Source organism: Passer montanus, unplaced genomic scaffold (assembly GCF_014805655.1).
Source record: "Passer montanus isolate IOZ18808 unplaced genomic scaffold, ASM1480565v1 scaffold116, whole genome shotgun sequence".
In the NCBI taxonomy this organism is placed as follows: Eukaryota; Metazoa; Chordata; class Aves; order Passeriformes; family Passeridae; genus Passer; species Passer montanus.
The window spans coordinates 1,241,405-1,255,020 of NW_024358278.1; the positions used below are offsets into that span (position 1 = coordinate 1,241,405).

The 13,616-nt window shown below is 40.5% G+C and overlaps 1 protein-coding gene across 4 annotated transcripts in view; it reads left to right on the top strand.

Moving 5' to 3' along the window:
* The window catches only part of FCHSD2 (FCH and double SH3 domains 2), a 121,985-nt gene that overhangs the window by 21,765 nt on the left and 86,604 nt on the right, over positions 1 to 13,616 (top strand). For all 4 annotated transcript variants that reach the window (XM_039697055.1, XM_039697056.1, XM_039697053.1 and 1 more), the window contains exon 3: positions 4,479 to 4,524. In XM_039697055.1, coding sequence (XP_039552989.1) covers positions 4,479 to 4,524 — 46 coding nt within the window. The remainder of the gene's footprint in view (positions 1 to 4,478; positions 4,525 to 13,616) is intronic.

Consider the following 13,616-nt stretch of genomic DNA (forward strand, 5'->3'; position numbering starts at 1 on the left):
CTGGATGGTGGCATGGGGCTTTTGGCAAGTTGAAGGAGCCTCTTAAATTGGGGGAGAGCACTGGCTGGAGGCAGGGCTCTGTCCAGGGGCTGGCAGGAACCTCTGGAAGGTCAGCAAAGGCAAATGCCAAGTGCAGGGGCATTCCAGCCTTGAGCAGCAGGCCAGGCTGGGACTCCAGGCTGGAATTTCAATGCCATCCTGGGCAGAAACACTTCACTGCATGTCTTCACCATTAAAGAGATTGGTCAGGAGTGATTTGTGGATAGTAATTGCTAAATTTCATCTTTATCCTGCCAGCGGTAATGCAATATGCTTATTTATTCCCTGTGCCCCACTAAAAATCATTCAAAACCCTTTAAAGTCTGGGGTGGTTTAAAAAGAGGACAAGAAAGAATAAATACAAAGAAATTCAACAATATTTGGGGTTGGCTCAAGCTGATGGAGTGGTTTTTGTCACTGGGACAAAACCAGCTGCTCCTTTTTTTCTTTTCTTTTTTTTAATAATGAGAGCTGTCTGATTTCATATTTTTAATGGAAAATTTTGGATTGAGTGCATACTAAAAAAAAAACAGGATAGTATTACTTTGGACATGATTGCACACTGAGTGTGTGTGCTCCCAGTGTACATTATAAGCACAAGTTGTAAAGTCATATTTTTCCACTGCTGTGTGTTCTAGCTGTCAGGAATTATCCTTGATCTGCTTTCTGGGAAGCTGGAAATTTTTGGGTATTTCAAAATTCACTGATTCATCTTCTTGAGTGGTGGTGGATTGAGTCAGTTTTGACCCAGATGCAATGTGCTCTGCAATTCTTAGGGAGATTTGCTTCAGGAATTTTGAATTTTGACCTGAGTTAATTTCAGGTCAAGGTCAGTCAAAAGGTGTTTCTTTAGCCAAGTGTTTTTGGGTGTTTTGGGTGTGGTATTAGTTTATCTGTTTTCTGAGGCTTTGTGTTAATTGTAAGGATTTTAAAATTTCATCAAAATTTCCAAACAATTAGTCTGAATGTTCATAGCCAAAAAACTCCCAAACACAACCTGCTGGTGTCAGGTGAGCTATATGAATTTTCCAGTTAATACCTTGGGTTTTTGATCATTATCATCATGTTGCATGAGAAATTGTTCCAAATGGGATTCAGGCCTTGTCTGGTTCATTGTCGAATTTCTCACCATTTGAATAGAAATACATTCACTGGTGTAAATTTAGCCTCTTCTTTTATTCAAGAGCCCTGAACATGAAGTGTGTGTTCACGTTTTTGCATAGCTCTGCATGGAATTAAATTTTTATACAGTGACTAATTCACTTTCTGGTTTTCAGGGTGTCACTGGGTTGAGCTTTCTGCTGTGCAAGCTGTGACTTTGATCTTCAGATTTGTACAACTTCACAATATTGGCAGATGGGACATTGTCTTATAAAACACTAACTTATATTTTAATGTTCTTCAATTGATTTTTCATGAAGGTGTGAGCTTTACACATTTCCAGCCCAAGTGGACATCCATGAAATAATTAAGCCCATCTGTTTCTCCTGTTTCCCTGTAGGAAAACTTAATGAAATATGATTCTCCACTGACCTGACTCCTTAATTCACATTGTTATGTTCTTCTACAATGGGAATATAAAAAGATACCTCAATATTTCATAGCATCTGTTACCTTTAATGGATGCGAGTGATGGAAATACGTGCCAGTGGTTGAAATTTGGGGTTGGGAATTTGCAGTGAGGGCTCAACACTAGAAAAAGTGTCACTAGCAAAGTGGGGATAGGAAGAGAAGATTTCTTTCTCCTGCTCTGTTAGAATTCCCAGGTCTCACACAGCCTGAGTGAAAATGGGAAGGGAATAAATGTATTGCATTAATGTTGACAGGATAAACAATATATTGAGGAATTACTGTCCACAAACTAAAATGCCTTTTTGGGGAGTGCAATTCTGGTGGTTCCTGCACTTAGTTAGTGGTTACTTTGAGAAAAAGGTGTAAAAGTAAGTATTAATGCTCCCTAGTTTAAAAACACACAAAATAATGTTCCTGCTTTCTTGCAGACTCACTACCTCATGTTGTAAAAAGTTACCAGTAGTTAGAGAACATTTTATTACTTCATGAAAACAAATGTTTCCTTATATGAATGGACTTGAAAGTCCATCCTGAAGGACAATAAGGTTAAGACTCTCCCAGCTTTGCACATAAAATCTGGATACACACACGTCAAAGTTTTCACACCGCCCAAGTTAAGAAACTATGATGCATTTATTAGTCAGAATTCTCTTTTCCCCTGCTCAAAATAATTTTCTCCTGGGAAATGCGTTGACTTCAGTCTCCTCTTTGAGTGATTTTGTGTGTTTAAAAACACACAAAATGATGTTCCTGCTTTCTTGCAGACTCACTACCTCATGTTGTAAAAAGTTACCAGTAGTTAGAGAACATTTTATTACTTCATGAAAACAAATGTTTCCTTATATGAATGGACTTGGAAGTCCCCATCCTGAAGGACAATAAGGTTAAGACTCTCCCAGCTTTGCACATAAAATCTGGATACACACACGTCAAAGTTTTCACACCGCCCAAGTTAAGAAACTATGATGCATTTATTAGTCAGAATTCTCTTTTCCCCTGCTCAAAATAATTTTCTCCTGGGAAATGCGTTGACTTCAGTCTCCTCTTTCATCATGTTTTGTAATCCATTCATAGCTGTTATAGAAGGGTTGCTGTCTGAGCTGTCCCAAGGTTAAAAGCAGCTTTGTGTTGGTCCAGGGCAGGGAAGCGCAGTCCCAAAGCCGCAGGGAGCACCGGCTCCAAGGAATGCAGGCGCTGATCCCGACTGCCCTTCCACGCTTTAACATTTTCTTCATTCAGCCAAACAAATTTCAATACTGGATACAGCATCTTGCCAACTATTTCCCCATTTAAAATACAGAACAAAGTCTAAAACTGAAATATTTCTCATAAGGAGGTGCTGCTGTACAATCCGTTCTCCTCCTGATGAAGGTTGTGGTCGATCCAGTTCCAAGATTTCAGTTGGTTTTGGGAGTCAGTTTGGTTCCCCTGTTATTTTGTGATCCTACACAAGGGCTGCTTGAGTGATTTGTTTTTCTTCTGTGGTGCAAAACTTTTAATGTAGAAAGTTTTGGGGATATCTGGGGCTTCCTGCTTGTCACTGTCATTGTTTTGCAATTAATTGAAGACGAATTTGGTTTGAATGGGGTGAGGAAAAACTCAGGTGAAATACACAACTTCATATCCAGGTTTGGTGTAATTCAGCCCTGATTCTATGTTTTGAGATGCAGTTAGCTGAGAATTGGAAAATAACTGTGTTCGCCTAAAGCATTCCCAGATTTATGTTCCAAAGACTGCCTCTTGTTTTCTTACCTTTTCAATATTGATAACACCTTTCAGTTATTCCTTGGAGGTATTTGTGCAGTTCTTTGTACTTCTGATAGAAAAGTGAGTCTTTTCAGAGGAATGCTGTGGTTTCTAGGTGTTTGCTAAACTGCCTGGCATATTGGATTTTGGAACAGGAGGTTCTAAAAGAAATTGGGTTATAATATTAGCTGGAATACTTGGAATGCTTTACAAAGGAAATTCATTCACAGGCATCTCAGCCAACTTCACTTGTTCAAACTTCACTATCAAGGTGTTTCATATGGGAATTACACAGCCCTTGGAACACAAGGGGGATTTGGGAAGTTTAACTCTTGGAGCTGGAATATGGCCAGATCTTTTGGGCTGTCATTGGTCTGGAAATAATTTTAAGCAATCATGATGCATTTAAACTTTGTTTTACATCCTGTTGGGGAAGCTGAGCCTGTAGCACGTGGATACTCTTCATGGATGAAATGCAGTAGGCAGGAATAAAAGGAGCCTGTCCAGAGCTCCTTTTTATTGAGTTATCTTCATTAGAGGATGTTCCTGAGGTGGTTTTTTTTTTCTTTATTGGAGTGTCACCAGAGTTATTGTGTAACTAATTTAAATGTAATTAGATTTTTTTTTTTTGTGCCTGTGGTGTAGCCTTAAGCTGAGTCGTTTGTGGTATAGCTTAAAGAAAATAACTCATCAAAACAAGTGTGAAGAAAATGAAGTAAGTCTGTCTAGGTACATAATGTCAAATCCTGTTCTGTGCTCCCAAATTCCTCACTCAGCTGTACTGCTGGAAAGCTGATGAGCTTTTAATGAAGAAAATGCTATTTATGCCTGGGAATTGAGGAGTCCTGGGAACTGAGTTTGCCCAAGAAAACTTGGAAATTCAGCCATCACACATGTGAAGTCCACACACAATCGTTGCTGGGCTACTGATGTGCACTTGTCAAACCATTTCCCTTTTTTGTTGCTGTTTCACTCTGCAGACTGTCCAGCAGAAGCTCCTTTTAAAGTAAATTATTGAATTTGTAGAGTTTTGCTGTCTGTGTTAATGGATTTTGACTAAATTATTGAATTTGGAATGTTTTCCTTAATGTTCTAACTGAATTTCTTTGCTTTTCTTTCAGAGCATTCAGTCAGAAAAGAGCTGCAATTGAGAAAGAATATGCACAGGTAGGTTCTGGAATAATTTTGATGGCTGTGGCATTGTTCTGTTGGTAAAATTAGTTAATCAGCAAATTATCATGGTGTATACTTTGTTCATTTATCTTTTCCATAAGTTCTTACCATGAAATGTGTTGAAGTTCTGAATCAGTTTGATCTATACAGGACTTAGGCCCATTCTGTATTTTCATGTATTTTGACTTGAGGAAGTTCTCGAGTACATAAAACATTTTTAACATTTTTTCCCAATTGTTACAAAGTCAAACTCCATGTGGTTTTCTCAGAAGTCAGTGTGAAATTTGAGTGAAAGGTAAAATCAGGTCAATTAGAGGGAGAGGAAATGTTCTGGCTTACTCGATCCAAAATAAATTTAAATTCACATTCTTCAGTAAGAGCAGCTTCCCATTCATCTGAAATAAAAGCAGATTTGGCCTCATGCTTGTGATAGGGAGTGGAATGAATTTTGATTTGTTTGTGAGAAAAGAGGGAGGATTGCTTTTTCTCCCCCAGTCCAAAATTAGAAAGCATCTAATAAGGGGCACCTTCCTGTTTAATTTACAGTAAAGGCTCTTGGAGCTTAAGTCCAAGTACAACAGATTAAAAATACATTAATTTATTTTAAAATAGATTAAAGGTAGAATGAAATCCAAGGGAGTGAGCTGGTGGAGCTCAGTGTGCCATAAATCCAACTGGAGATGTGCCTGACGTGGAATGTGAGAACACAAGCTGTCACCAGGCTGCTTCCAAGAGCAGTTGTAGGATGTCATGTTAAACATCCTTTTAGTCCCCAGTGCTGCATCGCCCCCAAAATACACGGAGCAAACTTGTTCTGGGGCCAGGCTTCACTGTCAGTTGGGAAAAGCTCATTCCTGTGCCTGTGATGGATGAGGTTTCAGTGCTGGATTTTCTGCATGTCTTCTCAGCCTAACACCCACCTGAAAACCCTTCCTACAGCACGTGGAATTTGTGCTCAGTTAAGCCCACTCACTGACAATAGTGCCATAAGTTACTGGTGCTCCCATTCTTCCTCCAGTTCTGAGTTTACCTTGGCAAGTATCAATTCCATTGGCAGCTGAACTAAATTTGATTAAATAACTGATTTTTTCAATGATGGTGCCTCCTGAAACTGTGGTTAAAAATGTGTGTTCTTGAGTGATGTTTTTTTTTAACTGCTGTAGCAAATGTAACACCAGTTCTTAACACAGTTATCCATTAGACACTGGGAATGTGTTTTATATGCAGAGACACAACAGTCACTGCATTTAGGGAATAGTCTTGATAAGTTGGAAAAATAATTACACTGCGCTTCAGAAAGCTCAGACCTAACAACTGAGGCTTTCAGCTCCTTGGATTTAACCCCCCCCCAGCTTTGCAGCAATGCAGCTGCAGCATTTGAGAGTCACTGAATAGCTGTGTCTATGAATGAAGTCTTGTGGGATCGCTTCCTCGGATTGCTGATAAGTGCACAGCTCCAAAACAATGTTGGATGCTTCTTCTAAAAGGATTTCTGTTTTGGAGGTGGTAATAAAATTGCACATAAAGCCTTTTGGGGAGAGAAGTTGTGCTCCAAATAAATGGGAAGTCGCATTCATCTGCAGTGGGATATTCCTTTTAAACCAGTTCCAAAGGGAGTTGGAAATGCTCAGTAGTTTATGAAGCCAGATTTTTAAACCTTTTCACAGATTCTCCCCAAATGCCTCTTGTCACCTTAGGGAATTTGGAATATTCTGACATCTGACTTTTTTTTGGCAAGTTAGAAGCAGTGGAAGGGTGGCCAGTGAAAATCAGTTTCCCAGAACTGAAGGCTTTGTTGGTTTAAAAAAAATTGTAGGTTGGTGCCCTGCACTTGGGTGCCAAGTTTCTAAACACAGAGTGCTTTTGTTGGGAGCAGGAGAACCTGTCCAAAGGCAAGTGAAACACCCCAGCCCTGTGTTTATAACTTGCCCCTAATTACATGGTAAGTGGTGCAAATGTATGTGATGAATTACAGGGCCTGGATTTAAATTTCCCTGCTCTTATTTTGTCCAAGTTTTTTTGCGTTGTGTTTTCACCTGTTGCCTTTGAAGGTTGTTGGAGCTATTTTTTGTTTATTGCCCATCTCCAGTGGGTTCTTTGCTGGCTTTTCTAGGCTGTGCTGTGGTATAAATGGGAGAAGGATCCAGTGTATCAGCAATTCTGCAGTTTTCTAGATCAATTGGGATTCTGCACTCAGCTCTTCCCCTTGTATTTTTGGTCCTGCATTATTTAATATATGCTTAGAGGCTTACCTTAATATTCAGAAATGAGAGCTCAGAAAGGTTCTCATTTCCCACTAACAGTATGCCTGCTAATAGCATTTAAATTGCAATTCTATATTGTTATTATTAGCTGTTCTCCATGATTAATAAGCTACCTGAAATCAGTGCCTGAGAATACTCTTATGGTGAAAAAACAGTTTACTGAATGTGTGCTTTTGCTGCTACCTACAAAAAAAAATGTTTTACCCAGCATGTTAAATAGGTAAAATGTTGGTTTTTTGGGGGTTTTTCTTGGGATTATAAATACATCTCTGCTACAGTTACTATTATTTCACACTTTTAACTCAAGAGACCAGTCCCTCACAGTCTGGGAACACACAGATGACCTTCCTTGTCATGTTTTGGTTTTGCTTGATGTTTCATTATCATTGTTTCAGAGTAAAACGTGACTCCAGGCAATCAGCATGGCCTGGCCCCTTGGAATTTGCAAGTAACCTCAAGGAGGTTGAGTTTCCCTGCATGCTAATGAGTTTCTAATTGTAGTACCTCAGCGAAAGGCACTGATGTTCTACAGAAAAGGTGGGAGAGCCCATTCCCTGAGCTACATTTCAAGTGAGGCACAAGTAGAAGTGTCTGTTCAGTTTGGTTTTTTTTTTAAGAGGCAGTAATTATTAGGATTTTTTTTTCTCCTGTCTGTGTTTTCTAGAGGTCAGATGAACACTGAAGAGCTGTGGGTGCTCAGTAAAACCAGCTTATCGGTCATCAGGAAGGGACAGGGCACTCGGTGTTGATTGCTTCTCTGTGGCACTGAGAAACTTCATGCATTTAAAACATTTTCAGACGTGGAGAAAAGAAAAGTTAATGTAGTTTCTAGCCACAGAGTCCTGTTGGCAGCTCCTCATATCCATGGTAGTGGTCAGGAGAGGAGTGTGAATAAGATGAAATGGATGTGAGAGGGAAAAGCAGCTGGAGGTGGAAGTGAGAGGAGCAGGAAAGGTGGAGAGGTGGATGTAAGCAGACACCATGGCCACCCTTACCCATCTCCCTCACCCTGTGTCTCACCAGACCTAGAAAACACACTCATTTCAACACATCAGAATATATGCATTAATATTTCCTACAGATTTACAATATTCCTATGGCAGTTTCTGTCAGTATAATGTGTGCATGTGTATACAGAATATATAAAGCAGATACGTAACGTGATTTATTTTATATCTTTACATATGTATTTTATATATAATTTATTTATATATTTGCTAGAATGTACTGGTTTTCCATTGTTTAAAAGCAAAATAGAAGCTGACCATTTCTTTTACCATGTTCTAATAAGGATGCCAAGCTGCCCAGTGGCCTTTTGAACAATTATTCAGAGGATTAAAATCATAAGGGTTTAAATCAGACATTCCCACCATGTCTTAATAACTTCTGCCATGGCTAAGTTTTTTTTTTCCCTTTGCTGTTCTTTATCATGTATTCCAACACTTTGTGAAAATTAACTTTATCATATAAAGACTGGAAAGGTGATGGTATTACCCTTGTAAGGAATGAGAGAAATGGAATGGATTTTAGCCAAAATACCACAAATCTCTGATAGAATGGATACCAAAATACATTTTGAAAATACACTGGTTTATTGGAGTGTTTCAGTGGTGACTGCAGGAGCAGGAGGATGGCAGACACTGCACAGGAACAGCTGGGAGATTTGGGAATGGTACTGGGGAGCTCTGGAAATAGAACCCTGTCAGCATGGAACACCAGTCACCTGGGTTCATTCCTAAATCCCACCAGGCAAAACAGCTGCAGCCTGGCAAACACTGCCTTACAACAGCCTTGGAACACAAAACAAAAATTCCAGGGTGAAGCAAATTCTTTCCTCTGCCTCTGAGCCTGAACCCCTGGAGCGGCAGGAAAAAATAACTTGAGGTACCTGCCCTGCAAAGCCAGCAAGCAGCTTTCCATGAGATCATTGCCTGCAGTCTGGGCAGAATGGCTTGGAGTTTTTAATCCCAAAGGATGCAGGAGGTTGCTGTGGGAGAGCAGGAAGAGATTGTGGATTTTAAGGGTGGGTCCCCTACTTGGGGACAAACAAGGAGCAGCCGTGGGTTGACTGCTCAGGAGCTGTTTTGTTAACAGATGAACTTAAGTTACTTGTTTCTTCCTGTGAGGATGATTTTAGAGTTGCTGCAGTGCTAAACCTCCCTCTAGAGTGTTTCTGTATTACTTGAGACATTGGTCTTGGTTTTGTTTTATGGTGAAATTGATGACTTCTGTAGTCAAGCAGTAATTTGAAAAAGCCTGAGAAATCAGTTTTTGTGTGTGTATGGAAGATGTATTTTTAAGACTTAGGACACTTCATCTTTTAAGGAATTTGAATCTTCTGTATTCCAGATCCTGTGAGGAGAGTTCAGTTCATAATTAGCTCATATGCAGAAACTAGGCTGGTTTTTCTTTTATCTCAGGCTTATCTTTGAAAGGAATTTAGCTGTCATCCTCTGATTTCTCTGCAGAGAAACTTTCACTTGTAGTACATGAGTGGATTATGTTGAAATTTCCATCCTGGTTATCCTGAGCTGAATGGCTGCTGTATCTGGATGTATTTGATAGCAATTAATTTGAAAGGGAACAGATTGCTTTGAAACCCACCTGTGTATTTATTGTACTTTCAAACTTTCTGTAGGAAACACTAGGAAAAACTCAGAGTTAAATATTTTTCTAGGAATGAACTCACTGAGTGTCTGCAAGTATTTGTTTGTGTCTGTTTTAAAAGAGAGGCAAAATATTAAAACAAACAAACAAACAAACCCAGCCTGTAAGAAGTGACCCTGGAGGCCTGAGGTGCTCCATGTGCACCACTCAAAAGTGTGGCAGAGCTTTGAGGTACCTTCTTCCTACTTTATTGGTAGTGTTGCAAACCATTTTAGCAGGCATTCGGTGTGTTGGTTTAATTGCATATTAAATCCATGGTGTTGTCCACCAGCACTGGGGAATGTTCTCCTCCCAGCCCAGAGCCTGGAGGAGACTTTGTGCTGGTCTTTATCCATAAAGTTCCGTTTTTCCCCAGTAGTGGCTGTATGAATGTGGCACCTTTTTCTCTTAACAGAGTTATTTCTTGTCTGTGCAGAGAGAACAGCTACTGAAATCCTACAATCCAAGGTCTGACTTGAATATTCCACCTTTCCTGCTGTAGGAATTTCTGTAGGAGAGGGCAGCAGACCCACGGACTCTTAGTGTGTGACTTTATTTTGGATATTGCTGCCTGATCTGCTTGGGGGAGTGGGAAAAGCTGTATCCATGAAACCTCTGGATCCCATATCAAAAATGCCAGAGCCATTCAGGGCTATTCCTGCACTGAGTGATGTTGTCCCATGGATCCTTAAGGGCTGTGGGGCTCCTCTTTTTCCTTCCTTTGGAAACTTGCTGTGGTTGATCCTGTCTGTCACAGACAACCATGCCAGGCAGATTTGTTTGTAAACAAACTGTGCTGCTTTCCATGGGCTTCCTCCTGCTCTTCCATGGACCCTGCAAACCAGGGAGACTGAGGAGCCTTCAGAAGGAGCTGATTCTTGCTTGGAGATGATGTCTTTGGTTGATACCTGTGAATTATTCCCTGTGAGGGTGGAGAGGTCCTGGCTCAGGGTGCCCAGAGCAGCTGTGGCTGCCCCTGGATCCCTGGAATGTCCCAGGTCAGCTTGGATGGGGCTTGGAGCAACCTGGGATAGTGGAAGATGTCCTAGCCCGTGGCAGAGGGTGGCACTGGATGATCTTCAAGGTCCCTTCCAACCCAAGCCATTCTGGGATTCTGTGATTTAAGATATCTATTTTGGATAATCACTGGTGTTTTCTAAAGCAGCTTTGGATTCATGAGGTAGAAAAAACCTCAGCGTAAGACCTGTGTTTCAACCTGGGTTATAAGCACCTTAAGTCTTTGTTCCTTGTTATATGCCTGAAAAATCTCATGTGTAGTGTGGAATGCCTGTGATTTCAGATACACCTGGAGCCTGGACTGTTTTGTTAGTTTGTTTTAAATCTCATCACGACTAACTTTCCATTTTTTGGGAGAGGATCCCAAGTGGCAGCACTTCCCAGTCACTGCCTGGCGTGGAGCTCATGCATATTGATGGCCTGGTTTGGTCCTTTCAGCCACGGTGGTGCACAATGCATCAGCAGAACTTGCTGCTTCCAGAAACAAAACACCTGCCTGGTGCTACCTTTGGATTATGTTCTCCATTCAAAGCACTGGGATATCCATGAGCAGGGCAGGAAAATGAAGTGTAGGACTCTGTGGCTATTCAGGCCATTCTTCCCAAAAAAGCATGGAGAATCAGTGGCCGTGAAGGCCACAAAGACTGAGCTGCTCCATTTCATAAATGGTTAGGAACACTATTGTGAATTTTAGAATAACTTGTAGAGACAAGTTTGACAAATCAGATGTTATAATGGGATTATTGATACCATTCTGCACTTGTCACAGTTCAACCTCTTAGTGCACGTTTCCCTTTTTTCCCCCAAACAAGAAGCTCTTTAGAATTCTCTATATTAAATGTCCATTTAACATTTAATATAATATACTTTGCCCGGAACAAAGACTGTGGGTCTATGAGTGACATTCCAAACAATATTATCGTTGACCTTCTCTTTTTATGTAGATTTTGCATTCAGTTGTTCGTGTACTTTTCTGTCTCCAAAAAACACATGTCAGAACTTAAAGTGGGGGGGAAAGTGGGATATCTGATTTTGGTCCTGTCTCACTGGTAGTTCTGTTAGAAGAAAAATGAAGATACCCTACCCTGCAGCATTAGTCCATTTAAAAAGAATTTTAAAAGGCAGCCTTTTAAAAATGCTAAGCTATCTGCTCCAGTTTTTATGGAATTCTTTAGGTTAAAATAATATTTCTCTAAGAACAGAGGAGGACTGTCAGCTTCTATTTTCAGTGAAAACATGTAGTTCCTTATAAAGGGGCTGCTAAGCTTAGAATTACTCTATTCCTACAAAGAAAGCCCTTCATAAAGAAACCCCATTTTTTGCTGAACTGATGCAAGCAAGTTTCTCTGAGCCTGCTTTTAGTTGTTATTTTTCTTTCCGATTACTGCGCTCAGAAGCATCCAGGGCCTGGAATTTGGATCCTTGTAAGTGGTTCTGCTTGCAGATGAAAAACTTTATTCTTCAGAGCTGCTCTTTGCTTGGCCATTGAGCCCCACCAGTGAGCCAGGCAGTGGGTCCTGCAGCCTGTGGGGTTATCCATGAGTTCCTCTGTGGGCATCGTTTTTCCTCTGCTGCCTCAGTTTTTCTCAAGCTACCTCTGTGTTTCAGTTCTTTCCTAACCCATTCCCTTCAGTCATCCTTCCCAGCAGCTGCTTTTCTTTTTCCTGGGATTCAAGAGGGCAGGCGAGTCACAACTCAAGGCTTTCAAAATATGCACAGTGGAAACTTTGGGCCTCCAAAGTGGCAGCAGCAGCAGCGCTGAGTCATGAGTCTGTGCCAACCAAGGCTGCTCCACCTCTCTTCGGGTTCCTTTTCCACCTCTTTCCTTGTATCTTGTCCTGGGAATACAATAATCTTTCATTTCCTAGCTTTGCACACCTCACACACATCTCAGAGTTCTTTGGGTGGAGGGGATTCCTGTTCCAACCTCCTTAACCAAACTGTAGTTTGGTGAGGCCCTTATTGCTTTGAGACTTGGAAAACCTTTAAGCATCTTGGTTCCCAAAGTGCATCCCTCAGGAGAAACATGTCGTTGTTCTCAGAGAGAGCCCAGGCCTTGCCTGAGCCACCTCCTTGGCCTTTTCCCTGCTCCGTTTCCCAGTCCCCTGGCAATGGTGGTGCCATGCCCTCCTCCCAGCTTTTGGGTTGGTATCAGTTCCTCAGGAAATGCATCCTGGTTTGCAGACCACTGCTGGACACGGCTCTGCAGGGATCTACAAGCAGTCAATACACCCAGGAATGCTCTGGATGTGGGGTTGGGGGTGTTTGTTTGAGGATTTTTAAATCCCTAAAGCTTTGAGGTAGGAAGGCAAATATTTGATGCACGAACATCATCCCTTGTATTTTCTAGTGGGCCATAAACATCTCAAAAGCTGTTTTTCTCTTAACTTTCTTTTGCCTTTATTTGCATTTCTGCACCTCCTCTGTCAGCCCTGCATTTGTTCTGGAGCCATCAATTGAGAAAAAAATCCTTTGTATCCAACATAACTCTGCCTCTATACCTAATAATAAGCATGTTCTCTGTTACAATCAAAAGACCATAACTTAGGGGAAAACAGAAAATTTCACCAGTTTGCCTGAAAATGGTACTCAGGAGAGTGTAATTAAAAAGAAAATTATTATTATTATAGTAAGAAAAATTAAAAGAAAATTTATTGACTTAAAATTTTTATTAATTTTAAAAAATAACCCATAGTTATTGCTCCAAAAGTATGGAGAATGTCATTCTTTGTAGAGTTCAGTTGGTAAATTCAGCTGATTAAATTTTCTCCAATTCAACTGGTTCAGGTGGTTGTCAAATGTTGGGCACACAGAGGTAATTCATAGGAGATGGTGTTCCTTTTTTTACTCTGAGACTTTGAAAAACTTTGATTGCACCTCCTGCACAGTAACTAAAGTGGTTTTGGGCTATGTGTTACTGTATTAAAGGAAGTGCCATTTCTGAAAAGTTATTCTTCCTTTTCTGTGTCTCAGACCTTAATTTTACTGTTGAAAAGGTCTCCACTGGTTAAATAATTTTTTTTTTTAAAAAGGGAGAAGAGCTCATTTTATTTACTGTTCAATAATTAAACACATAAACTTGTGTTCACACTATAAAAAAGATTGAACATGGGTTTGCAGGAGCAGCCTGTCATCCTCTCCATTCTAGAGCAATCCCCA